This window comes from Mustela lutreola, chromosome 5, assembly GCF_030435805.1.
Source record: "Mustela lutreola isolate mMusLut2 chromosome 5, mMusLut2.pri, whole genome shotgun sequence".
Classification (NCBI taxonomy): Eukaryota; Metazoa; Chordata; class Mammalia; order Carnivora; family Mustelidae; genus Mustela; species Mustela lutreola.
In genome coordinates this window covers 148,598,034-148,624,562 of record NC_081294.1, presented here as the reverse complement: position 1 = coordinate 148,624,562, position 26,529 = coordinate 148,598,034, and the positions used below count along the sequence as shown (strand labels likewise).

Below are 26,529 nucleotides of genomic sequence, written 5' to 3'. Positions count from 1 at the left end.
TCATGACAGCTACAGCTATGTCTTTTGATGCACATAACAACTCATAAGAATTATTTCATAACAGTTATTTCATAACAATTTATAAGAATTATTTCGTAACAGTTATATCTCATTTTTTAAAAGAGTATTTATTTGGCAGAGAGAGAGAGAGTGAGTGAGCACAGCAGGGGGACCAGCAGACTCCCCGCTGAGCAGGCAGCCAACCGCTGGGGCTGGAGCCCAACATGGGGCTGGATCCCAGGACCCTGGAATCATGACCTGAGCCGAAAGCAGACGCTAAACCCACTGAGCTATTCAGTCTCCCCCAGTTATATCTCATTTGAACCCTTTTTCATTTTAAGTATCCTTCTTGGGTACCTGGGTTAAGCATCCCAAGTTAATTTGGGGTTATAGTGGTTAAGTGCCTGACTCCTGGTTTCAGGCCACGATCTCAGGGTCATGAGATTGAGCCCCACCCTGGGCTCCAGGCCCAGCAAGGAGTCTGCTGGGGCTTCTCCCTCAGCCAGACCCTCCCTGCCTGTCCTGCATGCTGCACTTGCCCTCTCTCTCTCTCTCTCTAATAAATAAATCTTGAAAAAATAAAGAATCTTCCTTATCTTTTTAAATATTTTTTGGACTGATTTCCACTTAATAGTAAAACTGTACTCTTTCTTCAATTAGCATTTTTCTTGTGTATGTTTTTTATTTCCCCCTACCTCTCAGCAGTTACCTTGATTCCATTAAGTACACACTGAGTTTCTACACCGTACCAGACCTGAGGGTACACGGATGAACCAAAAGGACAAGACCTCTGCCCTCATGGAGCTTTCATAACAGTGGGGAGATGGACAATGAACTAGGGAGCGCATCACCAGTGGGCGTAGGGCCAGCAGGTCTGGCAGAGAACATAGCCCACGTGTGTCCTCTCTGGCTGCTTCCCAGCTCCTGTCTGGTGCCCTGAGATCACTGTGGTTCTTACAGGTTTCCCCCTAAACCACACTGCTATCCTTCATGCTGTTCCCTCTGCCCTTCATGCTGTTCCCTCTGCCAGGAAGGATCCCTGCCTTTCTTCTCCTTCAAGACTGCACCCCAACATCACCTTCTGTCTGACCCCCACAGCTCTGGAACACTTCTCTCGCTGCCTGCCTGCCTCCCAAAGTCCCCGGCGAACCCCCTCCATCACTCTACTTCTGCGCAGTCTCACGTCTGTCTTTCCCTGGGGGCTATACAACCCACTAGGATTCAGAGAGCACGGCTTCCTCACTTTCACCACATGAATGCCGGGTACGGGCCTGTTTTTGCGGACCTCAGTCTGGAGCGGGACACCCCTATGTGGGGCCCTGAAGGCGGACCCAGGAACCATTACCGACTCACTCGTTCTTGAAACTTGGAGATCTCCTCGGCAGCCGTTTTCCTCTTTTCTGCCTTTTCTGCCTTTTCCTTCATCTCCTTCTCAAGCCTCATAAATTCTTCCTGCTCTTTCTTCTGCTGGGCATAACTCTCCAGGAGCAATTTTAGTTTAAACTGGCGTTGCCGTGCTTTCTGCTGCTTCTTCTCTTTCTCTTCCTCTTCTCTCACCTGGGAGGCGCGTCTCATGGACCTTTCTAGACTTTTCTGCTTCTTCCATGCTTCCACGGCCAGTTTCTGCTTCTTTCTTTGCTCCTCTTTTCGCTTTTGATTATCTTCGTTTTTACTGTGGAAGAGCAGAGATATGTTCTCCGCCTTTTCCTTTAACTTGAGAATTTCCTCCTTCTTTTGCTGCTTTTTGGTTTTCCAGTTCTGAATAGACTGATTTAAAAAAAGAGAGAGAGAGAGAGAGACAGGAAGAGAAAAACATTTTTAATAACCAAGAGCACTTGAAAAGGCAACCCCAAATCCATCTTTCTAGAAAGAACATTGCTTGCAGGAGGCTGGTTGCTTAGGTTTTAAAACATTTTTTTTTTCCTGAACCAAAGCAACTTTTTTCTACTTCATTAAAAAAAAAAAAATCATGTATCTTTTAAACACTGAACAGTGGTTTGTTCTTTTGGCCTTCCCCTTCCTCTCTTAATTCTCAGGTTCACAAGGAGGGCACCTTGTCAAGTAGCTTCCTCTCCTTTACCCTCTTCGTTTGCGTTCATGGGGAACATCTCTTTCTTCTGATTATCTCACTCTGCTTCCAAACCGTCTGTCTAGACTTAGAATGGTGACCTTTACCTCTGGTCAAATATCAAAAAAGGAATTAAAAGTGGGCAGCTTGGGAGCATGGGGTCTGAAACCAGCTGTCTGGGACCAAATCCTGGCCCCACCATTTAGTAGGTGTGCACTTGGATGAGTCGCGGAACCTCTCTGACCTCACTCTGCTTATCAGTAAAAGAGGTGGAGGCGTACCTCTCAAACAGGGTTCCTGTGAAGATTCAGTGAGTCAGTGCCTGGCACTTCACGATTCACGAGTGTGAAAAAAAGAAAAGTAAAATTGCTGTACTGCACTTGTGGGTATATAAATATTATTTAAAATTCTAGCAGCCTGCTAGCAGCCATAAAGGAGACATCTCCTGAAACACTCTCCCCGCTAGTCAGGAAACAGTTTCTTCATCTTTTCTCATGGTGTAGCGTACACTCAAGAAAGACATCCCCATGGCACGTGCACTGCATGCACGGCAGTGGGAGAGGAGCCACGGATAATTAAAACACCACCAAGCGCCTTCTACAAGAGTCTCTCAGAGTGCGGGTCCTCAAAAATACTGAATGTACTCCAGAATGTAAATCAACGCACTGCTTCCTTCAGTGAGGACGTTTTCCATGGAAAAAAAAAGGGAACTGAACTACACAGGGTGCTTACTGAGTAGCTGATTCGGGCACAATTTATTGTACTGGAAACCAGCAACAGTACACAAACTGACATCCAGTCCATGGGCCACGTTTGAGTAGCGAGACTCGGGGTGAGATAAGATACATGCCTAAACACTAGCATATAGAATGCACCCTAGCACGTCACTAAAGAGGTATAAACAAGGGACGCCTGGGTAGCTCAGTCGGTTAAGCGTCTGACTCTTAATTTCAGTTCGGGTCATGATCTGAGGCCCGGGTAGGACTCAGCGCTGGGTATGGTGCCTGCTTGAGATTTTCTCTCTCCCTCTCCCTCTGCCCTCCCCCCAACCCTTGCTCACACTCATTCTCTCCAAAAAAAAAAAAAAAAGTATACACAAGGCATCTGTGAATTCTGAGGGAACTTCTGTGTCTGAGTGGGCAAACAGGAAGTAGCTTCTGATCTGGGCAGATTTTGATGGGCTGGTATTGGAGGGGAAAGAAAGAATGGAGGCTCTAGAAAGACAGAACAAGACAAGCAAGGATGCTCAGGCCAGAAAGTTCAGAGCACGTCTGAAAGTCATTATCTTCCGTTGGGCAAAACGGCATATTAAATGAAGTGCAAGGTAAAAGTGGAAAATTTCCTACCCATCATCTTTTTTTTTTTTTTAGAAGACTTTATTTTTAAGTAATCTCTAAACCCAACGTCGGGCTCGAACTCCCAACCCTGAGATGCTGAGTTGAACGCTCCATGCACCAAGACAGCCAGGTGTCCCTCCTACTCATCACCTTAAACTCTGTAGAGTTAAAACTACATTCCCGATGCTTTGCCCCAAACTTCCCTCTTCTCCTCCAACATGTCCCACTTCAGGGAACGACTCTCAACTTGACTCAATCACACCCCTACATTCAATCAAGAGTCAAACATCAGGAAACAGACTGCGGAGAAGAGGGAGCTAGAATCCAGGTGGTTCATCTTTATTACAAGAAGCACTGTTCCTGCCCTTTTTCCCCAGGGAGGTGGCTCTCAAGCTTGAGCTCTTAATGGAATAACCCAGTGGCGTCGTGAGAACACAGCCTGCTCCCCACACCCGGAGCTCAGATTAGGTCTGGGGTTGGGGCCGGAAAGTCCTAGTAAGTCCCCAGGTGATGCTGACTTTGCTGGTCCAGGGACCCCATGTTTTCAGCATCCTGGAAAAAAAGGCCAAATAATTCTTTTTTTTCTTTTTTTAAAGATTTTATTTATTTATTTGACAGAGAGAGATCACAAGTAGACAGAGAGGCAGGCAGAGAGAGAGAGAGAGAGGAGGAAGCAGGCTCCCTGCTGAGCAAAGAGCCCGATGTGGGACTCAATCCCAGGACCCTGAGATCATGACCTGAGCCGGAGGCAGCGGCTTAACCCACTGAGCCACCCAGGCGCCCCAGGCCAAATAATTCTTAACAGCTCATTATTTCGAGTTTTTAAAAATGACTTATTTCCAGGAGCTTGGGTGGCTCAGTTGGTTAAGCATCTGACTTGTGATTTCAGTGCAGTTCATGGTCTCAAGGTCATGAGATTGAACCCAGTGATAGGCTCCGTGCTGGATGGGGAGCCTGCTTAAGATTCGCTCTCTTCCTTTCCCTCTGCCCCTCCTCCCCTCACCATCCCCCTGGCATGATCTTGCATGTGCACACTCGCAATCTCTCTCTCAAAAAGAAGACTTATTTAAGAGAATTTTCTTAAAGTCCCAAATGCCAATTTTCCTATATCTTCAACTTACTTCACAGGGAAAAAAGTAACGCACAAACCCTAGTTATTTTCTCTAACATTTTAAATTAAACCTGGAATCCACATTTCTTCAATACTCCTTAGGTATATCATTTGTTGAACAATCATACTTTTGCTGTCAAACCAAACCAGCTGATGTTTATTTATTTTTTATTTTTTAAAGATTATTTATTTATTTATTTGACAGAGAGAGATGACAAGCAGGCAGAGAGGCAGGCAGAGAGAGGGGAGGAAGCAGGCTCCCTGCTGAGCAGAGAGCCCGATGCAGGCCTCGATCCCAGGACCCTGGGATCATGACCTGATACGAAGGCAGCGGCTTAACCCACTGAGCCATCCAGGCGCCCCTACCAGCTGATGTTTATTACAGCACAAGTCTACAAGAGGGACTCAGACTCAGACTATCTAAACCCACAGCACCCCACCAGGGGCAATTCTTGCCCTTCAGGGGGCACGAGCCATGTCTGGAGACATTGTTGATGATCACCACAAAGGGGGTGTTACTACACCTTGAAGGTCAAGGCTAGGGACACTGCTAACCATCTACAGTGCACAGGACAGCAAAGTCTCCAACCCAAATAGTCCACGGTGCCAAGGCTGAGAAGTCCTGATTTAAACCAAAGCCAGAATAATATCACTGTGAAAATGGAACCTGTAAGGTATCTGCTACCAGTAATAGTTACTCTTTCCCCTGGGGTAGCCAACATCTTGAGTCTTTTAAAATAAACAATGAGGCTTAGGCGCCAAAACTCCAAGAAACTGTTAAGAGTCAAAGAGTCTTTTCCCTACTGTCTCTTTATTTTCTGTTGAAAACAGCCGGGCCTCATTGGGAAGATGACTTTTACCAAAGGCCTAAGTAGCTCTGGATTTCCCACATTTCAAGAGGACATGGAGGGTTCTGCCCACCCTCAGAAGGCCTGTGGCCCGCTGTTGTATTTCTCAGGGTCTTGAGACGTTCAGCTGGAGCTCTACCAGTTCAGTAAAATTACTTAACTTCTCATTGCCTCAGTTTCTCTTTTATTGGACAGTGGGTTGGGGGACTATAAACACACTTCCCAAGTGGGTGTAAAGGTAATGATCCATGTTAAAGAGTCTAACACAGTGCCTGGAAGACAGAAACATAAAACAAGTAATAGCTATTGTTATGATTTTTACCTCTTTTTTCCTTTCTTCCAGGGCCAGAAATTTCTGATACCATTTCTCGTGCTGCTGAACTTCCTCCTGTGTTCTTCCAGGAAGGTTTTCTAGAACTTCTCCCATGAACGCTGGCTTCCCTTTATGTTTGTTTCTCACCTTCACAAAGTTCTGGTGGTCATAGTCATCCCAGCCCCCCTGTCGCCCGCCTGTTTGCTGAAGGAATTTTTCAAAATCTACCACTTCCTCTGGAAGAGTGCTTGGCATTTCTCTGTCTACAGGAAGCTTGCCTGGCGTGGCTCTGAAGGCCGCCTCAGCTCCTGAGTTCCCCAAAGCCCACATGTCGATTTTTCTGGATATGGCGCTCAACTCATTACTGGTGGTTTTCTCTTCTTTCAGAAGCTCTTCATATCTAAAATTTTAAAGGTAAATTTTGACTAATAAGCTACAAACCGATCCAAACGGACCTTGCCTGCCCCCCCCCGCCAAATTTCATTATTCCCAACTCTTCTCATGTCATCTTCTCGAATTAAAATTATTTACATTATAAATCTAAGCCTTAAAAGAGTTTCCTCAGAGGGGAAAAAAAAATCTTTCAAATCCTTATTTGGGTTTTCTGTCTTGAAACATGAAAAGCAATCTAAAACCCAAAACAAAGGAAGAGAAATGTTATATTGCTCTTGTGTAAGACTAATAATATTAAATACAGAACAAAAAAAAATGTCTTGTGTACAATAACCTACTGGAGAGGTAATAAAAGATAAAGGTCTATAATTTTATATCAAAATGAATTTAAAACATACATTAACCTCTGTTCTTCCTTAAAAGTGTTAATCGCATTTTCAATTTCTTCCATCATTTCTCTGAGCTTTTCAACAACTGTAAAAACAAACAAACAAACAAACAAACATGGAAAGACTTTATGTCATATTTTAGTAGGACTAAGAATAAAATGTTAGGAGAAAAGGGAATGTTGCCTTAATTTCAAAACATTTCTTAACCAAAGGATAAGATAATTGTGCTTTTATAAAGCTAATGTTTATGCCGGCAGTGTTTTTCCCAATTATAGATTTATTCCTGTGCACACATATTATTAAAATGTACTATCATTATTTTCCCCACAGAAATGTCTACTACTATACATACTGCCTTGTGACAAGCAGTCTTCATTTAACAAAATGTGGTTAAATACATGTGGTTAAGTTCTCATGTCAATATACATATGTCCCCCCTCATTCTTTTTTCATGGTATCTCGCTGTCTACATTTACCCTAAGTCTTTTCATTAATTCTCCAAGTGATGAACCTTTCGGTAGGTATAATGCTGGGGTGAATACTTTTGTGTAGTTATCTTGTATGCTCAAGTGTTCCTAGACAACAACTGAAAAATGTGAATGCCACATCAAAAAGTATGCATGCTTTACGGTAGGGTCAAGGACGGCCCACTGTCCTGCTGGGGGGGGCTCTACACCACTTATGGCTCCTGAGCGCTCCCTTCCTGTGCACTGTGGACCATTTCCATTTCCTCTCTAAGGAGATGAGAAATGGGTCAGGACTGATTTCACTGACATTTCTGTGATCATTAATGAGCCTGAGCAGTTTCTTCATGTGTGTTTTGTATTTCTTTTGCTATAAACAAGCCCCTGACAATCTTTACCCATTTTCCCATTAGGTTATTTACCTTTGTTGCTCCAATCTGTCAACACTCTTTGTATGATATGGATATTGGTTTTTTAAGTTACATACGTATTGTTGATACTTTCCTAATTTGTTTGTCAACTTTATGGTTCTGGGATTTTTTGTGTGTGTATGAAGTAGTCAGTTATGTCTACTTTTGGCTCTATGGCTTCTGATCATCACTCTTATAAACTAGAATACAACTGTAAAATTATGAATACTTGTTGTTTTCTACAATTTTTATGGTTTTGTGTATTACTTTAGTAAGTAATAATTAGCACAGTCATAGTTACCATTTTTTAGTGCTACGTTATAAACACTGGATAAGTGCCTCATATTCTTGTCTCATTTCGTCTCCCCAAGAATCCTGAGGTAGGTCCTATAATTATCTCCATTTTACAGCTAAGGAAATAAAAGCTCAGAGAGTTCAAGTCATTTGCCTAAAAGCATGTAAGTAATAAGTGATTTGGTCCTTCAGGAATGAATGCTGGGCGGTGCCTGGGTGGCTCAGTCAGTCAAGAATCTGCCTTTGGGGGCACCTGGATGGCTCAGTGGGTTAAGCCTCTGCGTTCGGCTCAGGTCATGATCTCAGGGTCCTGGGATCGAGCCCCACATCGGGCTCTCTGCTTGGCGGGGAGTCTGCTTCTCTCTCTCTGCCTTCCTTTCTGCCTATCTGTGATCTCTTTCTGTCAAATAAATAAATAAAATCTTAAAAAAAAAAAAAAAAAAAAAGAATCTGCCTTTGGCTCAGGCCATGATCCTGGCCAGGGTCCTGGGATCGGGTACCACATCGGGTTCCTTGCTCAGTGAGGGAAGCCTGCTTCTCCCTCTCACTCTACCCCTGCTTGTGTTCCCTCTCTCACTGTGCCTTTCCCTGTCAAATAAATAAATAAAATCTTAAAAAAAAAAAAAGGGAATGAATGTTGGCGTACTCAGGCAGGTAAGGATGCTATTTGTTTCCAAATGGCTAGCATTTGTCCCAACACTATTAAGCTTTTTCTTCTGTATTTGAAATACAATTATTTGAAAGGTGATTATTTCAAAAAGCAAATGGTGGGAAAAACATTAGGCTAGGAATCAGGAAATTGGTCCTTTTTCTCTTCAGTAGCTGAACCTGAATGCCTCCACACCAGAGTTTCTATCTTGCACGTGACACTATGATCTGTTCTATCCACTTCCTAACTTGGGGGATGCAACAGCATTTTAAAAGTAAAGAACTATATAAATACCACCTGTCACAGTTAATTATCCAGTCTATCTTTCCCAATCCCTAACCAATATGACCTAGCTCCATTAAGGCCAAAGGGGAAAAATGGAGCTTATTAGGAGATTATATAAATATTTCTTTTTTTTTAAAAAAAGATTTTATTTATTTATTTGACAGAGATCACAAGAAGGCAAAGCATCAGGCAGAGAGAGAGAGGGGGAAGCAGGCTCCCCACTGAGCAGAACCCAATGTGGGGCTTGATACCAGGACCTTGAGATCTTGACCTGAGCCAAAGGCAGAGGCTTAACCCACTGAGACACCCAGGTGACCCAAGTATATAAATATTTCTAGTGATAACAGCAAATATGAATATGTAAGTCAGAAGATGAAATCTAAATTCACTCACCATCAGGAGTAGGCTTCACATCTTTTAACTGGTGTTGAAGCTTCTTTACATTGTTGTGTATTTTGGCCAATTGCTGCTGGAGTTTTGCTCCTACAAGGAAGAAGTATGTACTTTCAAATAACTCTAAGACAAAGGTGGTTACAACTCAGGGTTCTTCACATAAGACTGACCACCATCACTCAGTAAAAGACAGCCAAGAGCAATTAAATAAAGGAAGAAAGATGGTTATTTGTGTCAAAACAGCCCGAACATTTTGAAGTACCCTTGCTCTAATTAAAGCATCTCTTAGTTTCCTCCAATACTTAAAAGCACAATGGGTTGTTTTACTATGAAAGGAAATATTCACTCTCTCTCTCTTTCTCTCTTTTTTTTTTTTTTAGCTCTTAGGAGATTGAGTGATTGGACACTGTTCTAAACACAGGGAACAGAAGCTCAGATATAATCGTATTTTGCTCTTAGAAAGGATTTTTTTTTTGCTTTTTGTTATAATTTATGGAAATACAATTTGATATCTACTGTTGGAATATTAAAATTGTCTACCCAATATTAATTCTATGCATACTGTCAAACTTCCTGATGAGAATTAATGTCATCTAACCACAGCCTCCATGACTGGGGTCGGGGAGACCCACTAGTGTCACGGTCATGGCCTTGGGGAGGTGCCCAGCTGCTGTATAGTGGTACTTGTGCTACAGGTTACCAAGTTTGACCAAGGGGCAAGCCTGAAGGAACAGCCTAGGCCCACTGTAAAAGCCAGATGAAGGTCTCACAAAGACATTTTCAGATGTTCTATATCAGCAGCAGAAAAGACTGGATTCTTCGATATTTTTTTCTGAAGTAATCATCTTACTTCAAATGTTTAGTTAAATTATTAAGCTAGTATCACATATTTATATACATACTCACACAATAATATTATTTTATCATCATTGGGGTACTTTATGTGCCCCCTCTTCCTTTTTTGCAACTTTTCCACAAATAAGCATGAGGCTCCCGATAGCTGCCTAAAAGTCCTTAAAACCAATTTTTAAAAGATTTATTTATTTATTTATTTCTCAGAGAAAGAGAGTGCACAAGCAGGGGGAGGGGCAGACAGGGGGAGAGGGAGAAGTAGACTCCCCGCTGAGCAGGGAGAGCAATGCAGGACTCCATCCCAGGATCCTGAGATCAGAGCCTGAGCCAAAGGCAGATGCTCAACCGACTGAGCCAATTGTTTAAAAAAAAAACAATTTTTTTTTTTTAATTTACCTACAGGCTCAGAGCCAGTGTTAATATTCAAAACAAACATCACACATGTATATGTGACTTCGGTTTGTTCTATATATTTTTTTAAAGTAATCTGTTTCTTTATTTCAGTAACCTGTACACCCAACGTGGGGCTTGAACTCACAGCCCTGAGATCAGGAGTCACGTGTTCTTCTGACTGAGCCAGCCAGGCGCCCCAGGGTTTGTTCTAATTTCTGTTAAAAATCCAGAGTTCCATAAAAGCAGAAATATATCCAATGTATTTTATGGGGTTTTCATTCATTCACTGTTGGAACTCTAGGTCAGGCAAATTCTCTAGTGAAGTGTAGTAACTAGAGAAGTAAAAGTTTTGTTATTTCATTTTTGCCACAGTTTGATCAACTACAGTGATAATGCCACAGGGCAAATGATCCCTTAGTTATTCATTTGGAACTGACAGTATGTTCAGGCCGACCATTAAGGACAGCATTACATAAACACAGGCCAAAATTGTGGCATGATGTTTGAGGCAAGGAAAAGGTATTTACTTCTTCTCAGCTGTAACATGGCAAAGAGAAACTTCTATAAACTTATACTGAGACAATGCTCTCCCAGAGAAAACGAACACAAAGTGTGAATAAAGAGAGGTGAAACTGTGCAACAATGGGAAACGAAAAGACAGAAATGAAGTTGTCCTACAAAAGGGAATGCACAGAAGGGAGACCCTCCAGGAATGACATGATCAAGAGGTAGAAAGATTAGCCTTGGGGTGCCTGGGTGGCTCAGTCAGTTACTCATCTGACTCTTGATTTTGGCTTGAGATTCTCTCTCTCCCTCCTCGCCTCCCCCTGCTCATACTCTTGCTCTCTCTCTCTCTAAAATAAACAAACAAATAAAATCTTTTTAAAAAAAGATAAGTTTCTTAGTCATCTATAAAAGAACTGAGAGAAAGGAAGAAATATTAAACTAGGGATGTTTCAGTTTCTCCATAAATCAAAGAGGAGAACTGGGCATTTGGTAATTATATTAGGTCCTGCTGTCTTCCCAACAGAAGACGAAGAATGGTTCTTGCCACTACCTGAGACAAGATGACTTTTTACGATACTACAATCTGAGACTCTGCAAGAGAACATTTATTAAGAATTTCTTTTAACTGATTATAAAGGAGTAGAGGCAGTGTGATTTTTATACAAGTCTTAATGGTTCACAAGGCTTAGTTGATAACCATTATTTTTCCTTTATGCAACACGAAGCAGTTTTTTTTTTTTTCATTTTGCAACACATAAAATCTACAACAAAACCAGATATTTGTATAGAATTCTTTTCTGAAGGGCAACATTAGTACACCATTAACAATGATTAATATTCATAACAAACAACAGAACATAATTCATCGTGCACTATATGGTACTTTCTCATGTATTACCTCACAGGATGCCCAGACAGTTCCCCTGAGGCAGAAATGGTGGGTTTTCTACCACAGACAAGCAAACTCAGGTTTAAGCAGCTGTGTGCCTACCCCACTCTGTACCATTACTAAGTCTAATTCCTGCATCCGCTGATGTTGACTTATTCAGTCACTAATACCAGGGTGAGGAGCTAAGAACTGAGAGCCCAGGAACCAATTTCCCTTCATTTTAAGAAATTTTAATGACATGAACGGGTTTGGCAATGGAAAAACAAAAAACAACAACAACAACAAACCACCTTCTTTTTCTTCTTAAAGAGAGAGAAATGTACATAGAAAACAATCCAGTTTGGATGACCAAACTGGGGACCGGAAGGAACAGACCTAAATCCCTACCAGACAGACATATTACCAAGTAGAAAGTATTTTGACAGAGAATATAACAGAGTCAATCCACAAAGACAGAGCAACACAACACAACTTGATGTCACTCAACAGTTTATAGCTCATCGTGAACTCAACTTACTTTCTGTTTTCCTGCTGTTGATCAATTTATTTTCCAGTTCTTCCAGCATACTGTGCTCACTTCTGAAGTCACTTTTTTGGTTGTAGAAATGACTATGTTTATCTTTTTCTATGTTAATAACTCTTTAGGAAAAGAAACAAATGGCATAAATGTGAGTTGAGTATATTTTTCATTGTTTAAAATACAGAGACACTCATTATAATCAGTACTTATGGACAGCTTAATGCACCTGAGGAGCCCAAATATAATTACGAGAATTAATTAAGGCTAAGGAGTCAGAGTAGTAGTTAGAAAAAAGTCAAGTTCAACTATAATCGTGAGTAATTTGAATCGCTGTTTAAATGACAAAACATGAGTTTCAGAAAAGGCACTCATGCACTTGCTTTGAAAATACAATAGCGGTCTGGCTCTTGATTCCAGGTCCGTCTTCCTGTGGCCTGAAAATGGCCACAGTTGCTGATGGTTGCTTTCAGGAGATGCAGTTAGCTTTGTAAATGGACCCAAGCCCTTTAGCCTCTGCTGGGATGAACTTCCTTCTCACTAAAATGCGAGCCCTAAACAGAGCTGTGATTAAATTATATAAGGGCACATCTCCATACAATAAAAATGTACTACACAAGTGCATTATTAATATAATGACTAAAACTAAAATTTCGAGAGGCAAACAATCCGCATAGACAGGAATTTGGGTGTATTTAGGGATATCTTCTACAAGGACTACAAAGCTTCTTCTGTACCATCTTTGCTCCTTGGACTTAGTCCATATTCCAGTAAGGAAATCTAATGTTAGTTTGAACCCTGGGGTAAGACAAAACATATACTGGCAAGAAGAGTTTCTGGTTGGACAATGAAATTTATTTTCTTCTTCCAGAAATCAACACAAATTCTCCAGTAATCTTGTATTTAATGAACGGTGGAATGTCTCAGGCCATTGACTTAATTTCATACAACCTGAAGGGTAACTATCTAAGGGAGTGTTCCCCAATATTTTCCACTTCGCCATTCATTAAAAAAAAGTTAATATTTATAAAGTTCAGTGGGGAAAACAGATGGGACCGTTCTGGGCCCTACCTGGCTATCTCAAAGGCCGAGAAGATCATACAGTAAGTAGTGTATGGGCTTGGGAGAGGACGTGAAGGGTAGAACAGAGCTGTCAAGCAGTTTGCATGTCAACTCTTAAGGACTAAGCATGGCTCCCAGAGTCCTGTGCTGAGACTGGGAAGCCCAGCTAGGCTCTGGTTGCTGGTGGGGGAAATTACAGGGTCAGACAGAAATGTCTACATGGACAGGGGATATGCTAGGACAATAAATAAGTTAAGTTCTGTGATTCCTGATTTAGAAATATACCCCTGTAAAGACACTCAAAATGGACTGAGACAAACAGCTAAACACAGGGAAAGATGCTTAACCTCACTTATAAGAGGAGAAATGCAAAGTAAAACTAGACCACAGTAACCTCATACACCTCTCAGACTGGCGAACATACCAAGTGTAAGTATATCTTCTGTGGATGAAACTGTGGGGGAACGGATTCTCTCACACCTTATTGGTGGCACTGCAAATTGCCTATAGTGCTCTGGCAATATTTATTACACCTGCAAACCCACATGCCTTGGACTGAGCATTTCTCCCCCTAGGAATTTTTCCTAAAGATGCACTTAGACATACACAAAATGACACAGACCTACGCAGATACTGTGATTCGTTGTGGCCAAAGATCGACTAGAACCTAAGTGCCCACCACTATGGGGGCAGGTTACATAAATCATGGTACATTCACACCCTGGGACACAGCCCAGCAGTACCGTGTTCCATGTGCTGACGGGGAAAGAGCTCCTAAGATACACTCTTCTTCTAACAAAGGTTTTATATGAAAATGTTAGACACACCCAAAAGTAGAGACTGACCGAATGACTCCCCTCGCATACCCTCATGCCACTCTGATTTGACAACGTGACCTCTCTTTTTCACCTAGCTCTTTTCCGTTTTCATATCTCTCTGTGTTTTACGAAGGCATTCTAAATCATACAATTAATTAATTCTCTAAATCAATTATACATGATATAATTCCACCCCAGGACACCTGAGTGTGTGTCTCTGGGGACTACGGACGCTAAACTAGAAGGCCACGATCCTGTCTGACAAAATCAGCAAGTCCTTGGTATCTACGATACACTCGTAGGTTAAAAATAAAACAAAACAAAGCAAAATGCACAGTAGTGTGTACAGTATGCTCCCATTTATATAAAAAAGGAAAAATCTGAATATGTATTTTTATTTCCTCCTAAGTGCATAAAAATCCTGTGGAAGGATACATAAGAAACTAAAAATAGCAGCTGTCTGAAGGGAAGGAAGTGGGTGGCTGAGGCCAGGGGTGAAACAGAGACTTTCCACTGTGTACCCCTCAGTGTGTGTTGAGTTTTGAATTGTGTGACTGTATTGTGTGACTGTATTGTTACCTATGCAGAAAACTAAACAGAATTATATTCTGAACTGTTTGTTTTTTCTGTATTCAATGAAAATTTTTGGCCAGAGACACTCTACTGATGGATTTTTCTAATACTCTTTCCATGAGTTTTTGCAAAATCTTAGAACAAGATGAAGAAAGCCTAATCAGAACTGTAAAACCAGCACATACTGGCAAAGAAAGTCTCTACTGGTTTGGTTTGCTGTAGACATGGCCATTAACCACTTGGCTGGTTACCCATCTAAGGACAAGCAGAAGCCAGACCCCCAACCTACAGTCCAGTCCTACCTCAAATCATGCAATAAAATTGTATTTTCCGAAATCCCGAGTTTTAAAAAATGTAAGTAGTACATCCCTGCGGAGAGCATTCAATCCCCCAAAGCTCCAATATGGTCTAACGTTACACAACGCAGGAGTATACTTTTTTTGCTGGCAGAAATTTCTAAACAGAACTGCCACTAATCCTGGGCCAGAGACCACTCCCTACAATAGGTTCCAGTTCTCCTGACTTCTTTAGCAAATTGATCTTGTACAAATTCAAAGCAGCTGCAGGGTAGGGTTGGATGCTGTGAGCTCTAAGGCTTTTGCTCCTCCTTCACAATATTTCTCACATCATGGCGCTGCTGACAAGGCTGAACATGCAACAGACACCACTGGCTGTTAAAAGAAAAAAGTACGCACACGCTAACAGTTAAAACAAATGGCAACTTCTCAATTACTCTAGTCTTGATGGGCTGGACGGATCTGAAAGGAGAGAGACCGAGGGAGGGAGATCAATGAAAAGGCCATTTCAATAAAAATAACTCGAGGGTACAGACTCTTCATTAAAACTACTGACTCTCAAAAATATTTACCAAGTGCTTACATTGGTCAGTGAAAATGTACGGATGTATACGATCTAAAGAAATAACCGTTTTGTTTCCCTTGAAATACGCGGACTCAAAATAACACACGAAACTGAGGTAACTCTACTTAAAACTGCGTGTGACATAGTCTGTTATTTGTCTTTTTCATACTCCTGCCTTTCTTGTTCATCTCTGGAATGCCAGTGACTAGAATTTTGTAACTTAATGTGAGGTTGGAGAAGGCGTAGAGTAGGATTAGAACGAGTTAGAATGAACTTCATGGTGTCCACAATAACATGGCGAGCAGTGTTAACTGAAGATAATGCTCTTATACTTACTGATTTTTTAATTTTTCTGCTGTGCGTATGAACTCTGCTTTCTTTGTCCGACTAACTTTCTGCTTCCAGTTTTGAAGCTGAAAAGGACGAATCCCACCCGAAGTACCGAAACAGCTGTCGTTCTACACAGAGAATAAAAACAAATTTACCATCGATAATAGAAATGGCATGAGATAAAGACAGGATTTTTTTTTCAGAGAAAAAGCATCAGTAATGAAGTCTCTTGGGGGAAAATGTGGGGGCCCATCTTATTTAATATATTAAAAATTATTTTTGTTAAATTATTTTAATTAAAAATTAAAAATACATTTTGTGGAAGGAATATCTACCTTAAAATCTAAATTAAATATTAAGTCTCTGGGGATTTTTACAAAAAGATCTAATTCTTTCAGTCACTGAACAATATGTTCTGAACACTTATGATGTGACATGTGGTACGCTGGATGCCAGGGAAACAATGATGACCCCGTTAACAGGGCCCCGGGCTTAAAGTCTGGTAGGGGAAACAGAGTTACACAGAAAAGGGTAAACGAACAATAAAGTTTAAAAAATACCAATTGCAATAAGTGCTACTTAAGAAATAAACAGGACTGAGTTAGAGATAATGAATTAACACACTGTTTTTCAGTTACAATGGCCACAGAAGTTCTATTGAGAGGATGACACGTAATAAGGAAGCCTTGGAGCCAGCCATGTCAGAGCAGCAGGGACAGGAGTCCTAGGCAGAGGGCCCAGTGTGTGCAAAAGTGGCAGGGCAGGAAAGACCTTGGCTGGTTCAACAGAGAAAGAGCAGAGGTGACATGATGTTAGTAAAGGTGGGGAGTTTGGTAGGAGATGAAGGTAGATGGGCAGGTATGTGGCCTGTCATTTTGGCTCTTTAAGTCACTTGGGGGTCTGGATTTTACTCAAGGGTTTTGAGCTAGGAGAATACCACGATACATGTAATCTTTTAAGAAACTCTTTCTGGCCATTTTCGGAGAATAAATTAGTGGGAGGAAGGAGAAGAGGTAAAGCAAGCCTGGAAGCAGAAGGATGGAGGAAGCAGCTGGTTCAGCAGCACTAGAATGACGGTGTCTAGGACCACTGGGGTGGCGGTGCATAGAAAAAGGAGGGGCGCCTGGGTGACTCAGTTGGCTGAATAATCGACTCTTGGTTTTGGCTCAGGTCATGATCTCTGGGTCCTGGACTGAGTCCCACATTGGGCTCCATGCTCATTGCAGAGTCAACTTGTCCCTCTGCCTCCCCTTCTGCTCTCCCCCTGTTCTCGCTCTCTCAAGTAAATAAAATCTTTAAAAAAAAAATGAAAGTCAGACTAAATCCATCTTGGATCTATAACAAAGAGGAATTGCTGACAGACCGATTTATATGAGAGAGAAGGGAAACAAGGCTTTACATTTCTTTTACATTTCTAGAAACAAGCTAAAAAAAAGTATTGAATTTAGGATATATTTTTTCCACTGAGATATAATTCACATTACTCTCTCTCTCTCTCTCCATATATATACGTACATATATATACATATATATATACACATCTCCATCTAAAACGTACAATTCAGTGGTTTTTAAGATATTAAAAAATGTGTGCAAATATCCTACTAATTCCACAAAATTTTTGTCATACCAAAAAGAAATCCCATACCCGTCAGCAGTTCGCTCCCCACTCCTCTTCCCTACATGCCTCTGACAACCGTCTAATCTATTTTTGACTCCATGGATTTGCCTGTTCTGGACAATTAATATAATTGGGACCACACAACATGTTAACTGTTTGTGTCTGGCTTCTTTCACTTAGCATAACGTTTTCAATATTCATCTACATTGTGTGATAAATCTGGACTTCATTTCTTTTTATGGCTGAGTAATATTCTATTGTATGGATCTACCATCTTTTGTGTATCCATACATCAGCTGATGGACAGTGGGCTATTTTCCAATATTTGGCCAATATGAATAACGCTACTGTGAATATTTGTGTACAGGTTTCAGTATGAATATGCTTTCCCTTGAGCACACAACTCACAGCAGAAATTTTGGATCCTAGGGTTAACTCCAACATTTTACGTTCTCATTTTAAAAATTGGGTTGTTGGCTCAGTTGATTAAGCATCTGCCTTTGGCTCAGGTCATGATCCCAGAGTCATGGGATTGAGCCCCATGTTAGGCTCTCTGCTCAGCAGGGAGTCTGCTTTTCCCTCTCCCTCTGTCCCTCCCCCCAGCTCATGCACTCTCACTCTCTCTCAAATAAATAAAATCTTTTAAAAATAAAAAAATAAAAATTGGGTTTTCTTTTTATTGTTGAGTTGGGGGCATTCTTTATGTATTCAGGATATAACTCCCTTCTCAGGTAAAAGAGCTGCAAATATTTTCCCAATTTCCCTGAGCCATCTCCCCATTTTCTTGATAACACTCTTTAAAGCACAAATATTCTCAATTTTGATAAAGCCCCATTTATCCATTTTATCTTTGGCTGCTTGTGCATTAGACAGCCTACAGAAAACATTCAAAGGTCATGAAGACTCACATCTATATTTTTTTCCTAAGAGTTTTATAGTTTTATGTCTTACATTTAGGTCTCCATCGATTTAAGGTTTGTGTTTATATATCGTGTGGCAGGAGTCTAACTGGGCTATTCTGTGTGTACATATCCAGCTATCCCAATGCCACTTGTTGAAAAGAATCTTTTTTCCTTATTGACTTATCTTGGCACCCTTGTTGAAAATCAACTGTCCATACATAGGGTTTGCCTATTAACTGTCATTGACCTGTATGTCTATCCTTATGCCAGTACCGCACAGCTGATTACTGTAGCTTTGTAGTAAGTTTTGAAATCGGGAAGAGAAGTCCTCCAACTTTGCTCTTCAAGGTTGTTTTAGCTATTTTGGGCCCCTGGCCTTTCACATGTGAATTTTAGGATCGGTTTATCAATTTACGCACAAGATGGCAACTGAGATCTTCAGAGGGACTTCAACTCTGTAAATCAATTTGGGGATTATGGTCATCTTAACTCTTCATATTCATAAGCCTAAAATATCCAATGATGTAGGTCTTCCTTCTTTTCTTTCAGTGATGTTCTGGAAGTTTTAGAGTATAAGCTTTGCTTTTTTGTTGTTGTTGTTAAATTCAGTCTAATGCATTTTAGTCTTGTGATACTACTATAAACAGAATTATTTTCTTAATTCCACTTTTGATTTGTCCATTGCTAGTATATGGCATTAAACCCAATTTTTATTGATTGCTTTTTTAATCCTTCAATCTTGCTGAATTTATTTGCTCTAGACAGTTTTTACTTGGATCCTCTAAGTTTTTTTTATACAAATCATGCCACCTACAAATAAGGATAATTTTACTTCTTTTCTAATTTGTTCCTCTTGCCTAATTGTCCTGGCTAGACTCCCCAGTGGATAAGTAGTGAGAATGGACATTCTCGTCTTAGTCCTTATCTTATATGGGAAGACTTTAAAAATTTTTTTAAATTTCTAATTTTTTTTCATTTTTATAGAGAAAGAGTAAGGATGAAGGTCAGAGGAGGAGGGAGAAGCAGAGTCTCCACTGAGCAGGGAGCCTGATGCAGGGCTTGATCCTAGGACCCAAATCATGACCTGAGCCCAACGTGGATGCTTAACCAACTGAGCCACCCAGGCACCCCTGTGAAAAGCTTTTTATCCTTTGTCATTAACTATTATGTCACCTGCAGGCATTTTATAGATGTCTGTATCAGATTGAGGAGTTTCTATATATTGCTAGTTTGTTGAATGTTCTTTTTATCATGAAAAGGTGTTGGCTCTTGTAAATTGCTCTTTCTAAATCTATTGAGATGATTATGAGGTCTGTCCTTCATTCTATTAATAAATAAGTTCTACTATATTGATTGATTTTCATATGCTGAACCAACCTTGCATGTCTGGAACAAATCCCAACTGATCATGGTATGTAATCCTTTTCATATGTTGTTAGATTTGGGTTGCTAGTGTTTTGTTGGAGAATTTGTATCTGTATTCATAAGAAATACTAGTCTGTTATTTTCTTTCTTGTGATTTCTTTGTCTGATTGTAGTATCGGTAATAATAACGAGTTGAAAAATGCTGAATGAGTTGAAAAATGTTCCCTCCTCTATCTTCTGAAAAAGTTTATTACCAAAAAAAGTACATTTAGGACTGACTTCTATTTTTATTTCCCCATTTACTTTTTACCAGTACTCTTCACTCATATTCTTCTTCATTTGGATTTGAATTTCTATGTAGTCTTATTTCAGTTCAAAGGACTTCCTTTAATATTTCTTGTAGGGCATATATGTTACTATTCGTTTGTCTGGAAATGTCTTAATTTCCCCATTTTTAGAGAATAGTTTTGGTGGACATAGAATTCTTCATTGACACTCCTTTTCTTTCAGCAATTTGACTGTCATCCCACTGCCTTCTGGAATCCAAGGTTTCTCATAAGAGGTCTACTGTCAATCTTATTGAAGATCCTTGTATGTGTTGAGTTGTTTTCCTTCTAGTGATTTCAAGATTTTTAAAATTTAAAGATTTTTAAAATTTTTGTCTCTGTCTTTCAACAGTTTGATTATGATGTGTCCAGCTATGATCTCTGAGTTTACTCTACTTGGAGTTCATCAAACTCTGTTGATATGTAGATTAATATTTTTCATCAAATTTGGTAAGTTTTCAGGGCACCTGGGTGGCTCAGTTGGTTAAGCCTCTGACTGTCAGTATCAGCTTTGGTCTCAATCTCAGGGTTGTGAGTTCAAGCCCTGCATCCGGCTCCACACTGGTTGTAGAGCCTGCTTAAAAAAAATTGGGGAAGTTTTTAGCCATTATTTCTTCCAATATTCTGCCCCTCCCCTTTTCTCTCTCCTCTCCTGAGACTCTCAGTATATATGACCTTCATGGTGTCTCACAGGCTCTGTTCATTTTTCTCTTTTTCTTTCTGTTCTCAGTCTGGATACTCTGAATTGGCCTATCATCAAGTTTCCTGACTGTTTCTTTTGCCAGCTCAAATCGGATGCTGAGCCCCTCTAATGAACTTTTCATTTGAGTTATTGTACCTTTTGACTCCAGAATTTCTATTTGATTTTTTAAAGACTTTTAATTTATTTATTTGATTGAAAGAGATCACAAGTAGGCAGAGAGGGAAGCAGAGTGAGAGGGGGAAGCAAGCTCCCCGCTGAGCAGAGAGCCCGATGCAGGCCTCAATCCCAGGACCCTGGGATCACGACCTGAGCTGAAGGCAGAGGCTTAACCCACTGAGCCACCCAGGTGACCTTCTATTTGATTTTTTAAAAACAATTTTAATCTCCTTATAGGTATTTTTAATTTGGTGAGAAATCATCTTTCTGCTTTCTTTTAGTTCTGTAGCCATGGTTTCCTTTAGTTTTTTGAATGAATTTAAAACAGCTTATTTAAAGTTTTTGTCTATTATTTCCAACATCTAGTCTTCCCCTAAGATAGCTTCTTTTTACTGCTTAAGAAAAAAAATTATCTTGTGTGTGAATCATAAGTCCTTGGTTTTTTGCATGTCTCATAGTTTTTTGTTAAAAGCTTGACATTTAAAAACTATAATTTGGTTAATATAGTCGAAAATCATATCAATATACAATTATTATTATATTACAAATATATTACAAACATAACAATTTTATTAAGAAAATATAATTTAACTCTGAAAGTGAGATTCTCTTCCAACCCCAAGCTTTGCTGTCGTTACCATCTGTTTAGTCAATTTCCTGAACTAATTCTGCGAAGTCTATATTCTTTGTTTGTATGGCACTGCTTGGTTAGCTCAGTTATCACCTAATGGTTGACTGGTCAGAAGTCTTCCTAGATGCTGTGACCAGTACATCTCCCAGCCCTTACTGAAGGGGTCTGTGTGCATACCAGGACATAACCTCAGCACATAGGCAGGCAGTTTACACGTCAACCTTCTTAGCCTTTGTTGTCTCTTGCACAGAGCCTCAAGGCCAGACAAAGATGAAGGCTCAGAGCTTTCTCAGGTCTTCTCTGGTGTACTGGTTTCCTACTGCGACTGCAACAACTTACTACAAATTAGTTTAACACAACGTTTTTGGCTTAAACCACACAAATTTATTCTCTTACAGCTCTGGGGGCCTTATAATTACAGTGTTGACAAGTTCATGTTCTTTCTGGAGACTTCAGAGGAGAATCTAGTTCTGTGCTTTTTTTTTCAGCTCTCAGAAGCCCCCTTCATCCTTGCCTCATGCCCCTTCCTCACATCACTGCATCCTCTTGCTTCCATCGTCACATCTCCTACGACTGGCTCTGATCCTTCTGCCTTCCTCTGATAAGCACCTTTGTGAATACACTAGGCTCACACAGATACGCCAGGATAATTTCCATTTTAAGATCCCTAATTCAATCACATCTGCAAAGTCCCTTTGACCATGCAAGGTCATAGGGTCACAGGTAGTGGGGATTAGAATATGAATATGCTTGGGGGGCCTTTATTCAGCCTACCACACCTGAACATGGGCATAGCCCTATGCATGTGGGAGATCTTCTAGAAGAAATCCCTTGTGAGGAACCATGTCAAGTTAGAGAAGAAATGTAGTTATTATTGAAGGACTACTCCAAGCAGCCAAGGGCTGTAGCATTTAGGTGATCAGAGGGAAGGAAGTTCACTTAAGGAACAAAACAAAACAGAAGACCCAGCCCTATCCTGGTTTAAAGCAGGGCCATGCACTAGTGTGTTACTGTTAGAGATACCTTTAAAAACTCATAATTCAACTATTAAAATGATGAAGAGGGAAACGGCATTGGGAAGGAAGGTAGAGAGATTTGTAGTCTCCAGTCCTGAAAGGTACTGGTGAGGGGGATTATCAACAAGTAACACACAAATTTTACAAAGGACAGACTGAGCACGTTATTACTTTTCTTTATGGGTAAGAACTTTATAGGGTTCCACACCCTAAGGAGGTTGGAGAATAAAATAAAATATACAATGTTTCTAAAACTTCAAAGACAGTTTCTCCAAAATAATTTAAAGAAGCTATTCTAGACTGATTTATGTCCACCTCTATTCATATATTGAGGCCTTACCCCCCCCACCCCCCACCCCACCCCCCCGCATTGTGACTATATTTGGAGATAGGGCTTTTAAGGAGATAATTAAAGTTAAATGAGGTCAGAAGGGTGAGGTCCTATTCCAATAGGACTACTGCTTCCTTATAAGAAAAGGAAGGGACAACGGTGATCTCTCTCTCTTTCTCTGTGTGTGCACAGACAAAAGGCCATGTGAGGACACCTGAGAAGGCAGCTATCTACCTGACAAGAAGAGACCTCATACCACAGAACAATCCTGGTAGGCACCTTGATCTTGGACATCTAGCCTCCAGAACTGTGCAAAAATTAACTTCTATTGTGTTAGCCACCCAGTCTGTGGTATTTTGTTATAGATGCCTTAACAGACTAATACAGGGCTTTTAGATATTTTGGGGAACACCTCTTACATTATGAGGTTGTCATCAGGAAAATCTCTCCTCAAGAAAACATTCATTGGTTTCACTATTAGAGTCAGTGGGAATACTCATTCACTTAATCATACAACAAACACTCAAGTTCAGTGGTAGGCTGAGGATTTGAGTGTGTAGGTGTATGTGTTGTATACTGAGGGAAGTCCAAAGATGGATAACACCTAGTTAAAATCCTCAAAAACCTCACAATATGGCACAGCTGTGATTCTAATTTCTTTTTTAAAGTCCAAACACCCTCGAGAGAGTCTACTCTGTTATTGTCATCATCATCAACTACGAGGCTTTGCCTTCCCTAAAATGATGAAACACAGAAAGGGCGTTTCAAGCTCAACACTCCCAACATTCTGGACTGGATAATCTTTGTTGTTGTTGTTGTTGGGTGGCTGTCTTTCAGCTTCTACCCACTAGATGCTAGTAGCATATGCAACCCATCTCCACCCCAGTCCCAACAACCAAAAACATCTCCAGACATTGCTAAATGTTGGGAACAGATAAAACATCTGAAATGGCTCCAAAGGTTATTTTGACCCAAGCCCTGGAAGGGTAATAAACCTCTGAGGACCACCCGAAGGGAGTGATAAAAAGGTTCATTAATAACAATATTATGCAACCTGTGAGAAATGCAAACCAGGAGGCAAAACATGGTTATAAGAATTTAGAGAACAAATCGATTTGAACTAGAGTAAGCCAGAAAGGTTTCAGGGAGAAAGCCAGAAAGATGGCTAAACCACTAGGATCATACATCAAACAAAATGTAAAAAATTATTTTTAAAATATTTTATGCATTATCTATTTTTATATATTTTACTTTCTTTTTTCTCCCCCTGAGACATTTGGGCCAGAGTTAGAATAATAAAAAGAATTACAGAGGATGTGTGAAAACGTTTGCCTGAGATGGAATTTCCTGAGCTCATATAAGTAAAGACAGAAAATTGCTATATTCCTTTAGAGGAAGAAAAAGATGGAGGCTATCCTCAGCTCCCAATGGCCTTCCTTCAGGTTTGGATTGATGCTTAAATATTTAGTGAGTGCCTACTATGTTCCAGGACTAAACTCAAAAGTGGAACTGGGAATACAATAGTGAATAAGACTTCCAAAGTTTCTGCCTTCATACAACTTACGTTCCTATGAGGGGGGTGGAGGTGTGGGGAAAGATGAAAATATGTAATACAGCATACAGTAGTAAGTGCTATGGAGCAAAATAAAACCAGAAAAGGGGATACAGTGGGCTGAGTAAGGGGATTCAGTTTAGGGAGGTCATGAGAAGAATCACTGAGCTGATGGCATTGGAACAAAGATAAATGAAAGAAACGGAGTAAGCTGTAGAACCAAGAGGGAAGAGCATTTCAAGCAGAGGGAACAGCAATTACAAAGCTTATAGGGTAGGAGAGAACCAGGCATGTCTGAGGGTCAACCAGGAGGGGGGTATAACTGCAGCAGACTTAGAGCCAGGGCCTGGAGAAGAGCCAACAGGGAGAGGGTGGGGGTAGCACACAGGCCCCGCAGACCATGGTAAGGACACTGGCTTTGACTATGAGGGTTCAGAGCAGAAAGAGTGTCATTGCTGGACTGAATCGCCCTGGCTGTTGGGAATCCTTTCGGAAGGCAAAAGTGTTGGAACAGAAACCAACTAGGAAAGTATTTCAGGCAGGAAGGTATGATGATGTGGACAAAACAGGGGCACTGGGGATGTTAAGAGTGGGATTCCCGGCTTATTCTGGGTTCTACATAGAACACGAAGGAATTCCCCATGCTTTGGGTGTGGGCTGTGAGACAATGGGAACAGGGAAGGTCTTCGGCTTAAACAACAGGATCCGGCCATTCCTGAGGATCCTGTGGTCCACGGTGCCAGAGAAAGGGGTCGAGGCAGATCTTTGGAAACACATCTGCCTCGGACCACCCCGTATTTATTCCTCCTTGTGTTCCCCAGCGCAGGGGCAATAACAAAGCAGCCACCCATTGCCGGGCACCGAAAGTGTCTCCAACCACGCTCTGTGCCAGGGCCTTCCCAGACGTGAGGACCACAGCTCGGTAAGGTGCCGTTACCAGACCCAGTTTTTGGAGAAGGCACTGAGTCGCGGAGAGGGTATGCTCGCATCGCGAGGCTAGGAAGCGGCAGAGCCAGGGCTTCCACCCAGATCTTCCCTCGATTCCAAAACCACATGGAGGTGGCTTTGCAAAGGCAGCGGAAAGCACAAGCCAACAAAGCACAGCGCCCGGCGTGGGCCAGGCCGCGAGCAAAGGGAGGCTAACGCCGCGCCTCCCGCCTCCGGAACCGCGCTGCAGAGGACACCTGTTCGGCGAGGGCCGGGACCCCGTCCTGCACCCGGCACCCACCTCCCCCTCGGGCCTCCGCCCGCCTCCAGCGGCTTCGGGCCCTCCCGGATTTACCTGTTGCGGCACCTGCGCGGCTCCCACTCCGCTCCCGGTGGCCGCGCCCGCCCCCGCCACAGCCCCGGCTACCGCGGTGGCCGCCGCCGCCACCACGACCGTCGTCAGGGCGGCCATCTTTCCTCGCCCAGCCGCTCGGGCCGCAGCGGCCACCCGGGGCCAGGGGGTTCCGGCCTCGGGAGCTCCTGGTCCTGCAGACCGTTCCGGGCACCGTGGGGCTCCGCGGGACGCAGAGCACAGCGGAGCCAAAGCGTAGGGCGGGGGCGGGGCGCGGGGCGGGGCTCTGACAGGTTGCCGGGCGCCGCCCAGCCGGAGTTGAGGGCGGGTAGGGCGGGGCTCTGCCGGAATACGGGGCGGGGCTCTGCCGGGATGCAGGGCGGGGTCGGATGCTGGGCGGGGCAGGAGCGGGGGCGGGGCCGGGGCTCAGGGCGGAGCGGGAGCGCAGGCGGGGAAGAGATGTGGGCCAGGGTCTTTGCGCAGGGTGGGTCAGAGAGGGGCAGGGCCAAGTTGTGGGGCGGGGCCGGGGCGGAGTATGGGGCGGGGTCGGGCGACAAGGCGGGGCTCAGCGGGGATGCTAGGCGGGGCCAGAGTGCCGGGCGGGGCTGGAGCAAGGAGCCAGTCCGCGGTTCAGAGCGGGGCGGGGGCGCAGGCGGGGTCCAGACGTGGAGCAGGGCCTGAGAGCAGGGTGGGCCGAGGGGCGGGGCCAGGAGGTGGGGCGGGGCGGAGCGCCTGCCAGAGCCACGCCTGGGAGCAGTGTGGGACGGCGTCAAGGCGGGATGCGGGGCGGTGCCGGACTGAAGTCCGAGCCTGCCGGAGCGGGGGCGGGGCGCGGGCCCCGGGGGCGGGGCTTGGCGGATTCGAGGCTAGGCGGGGACTGCGTGCAGGGGG

The 26,529-nt window shown here is 42.4% G+C and overlaps 1 protein-coding gene across 3 annotated transcripts in view; it reads right to left on the bottom strand.

Annotated features, from left to right (window-relative positions):
- The window catches only part of CCDC112 (coiled-coil domain containing 112), a 28,476-nt gene extending 2,560 nt beyond the window's left edge, over window positions 1-25,916 (bottom strand). The window contains exons 1-7 of one of the 3 annotated variants that reach the window (XM_059175831.1): window positions 25,642-25,916; window positions 15,763-15,884; window positions 12,113-12,234; window positions 8,955-9,044; window positions 6,469-6,544; window positions 5,687-6,077; window positions 1,354-1,767 (exon numbers count right to left, since the gene is read on the bottom strand). In XM_059175831.1, coding sequence (XP_059031814.1) covers window positions 1,354-1,767; window positions 5,687-6,077; window positions 6,469-6,544; window positions 8,955-9,044; window positions 12,113-12,234; window positions 15,763-15,884; window positions 25,642-25,758 — 1,332 coding nt within the window. In that variant the 5' untranslated portion in view covers window positions 25,759-25,916. The remainder of the gene's footprint in view (window positions 1-1,353; window positions 1,768-5,686; window positions 6,078-6,468; window positions 6,545-8,954; window positions 9,045-12,112; window positions 12,235-15,762; window positions 15,885-25,641) is intronic. The other 2 variants (XM_059175830.1, XM_059175829.1) reach the window with 2 other exon arrangements.
- Between the last annotated feature and the right edge of the window lie 613 nt (window positions 25,917-26,529).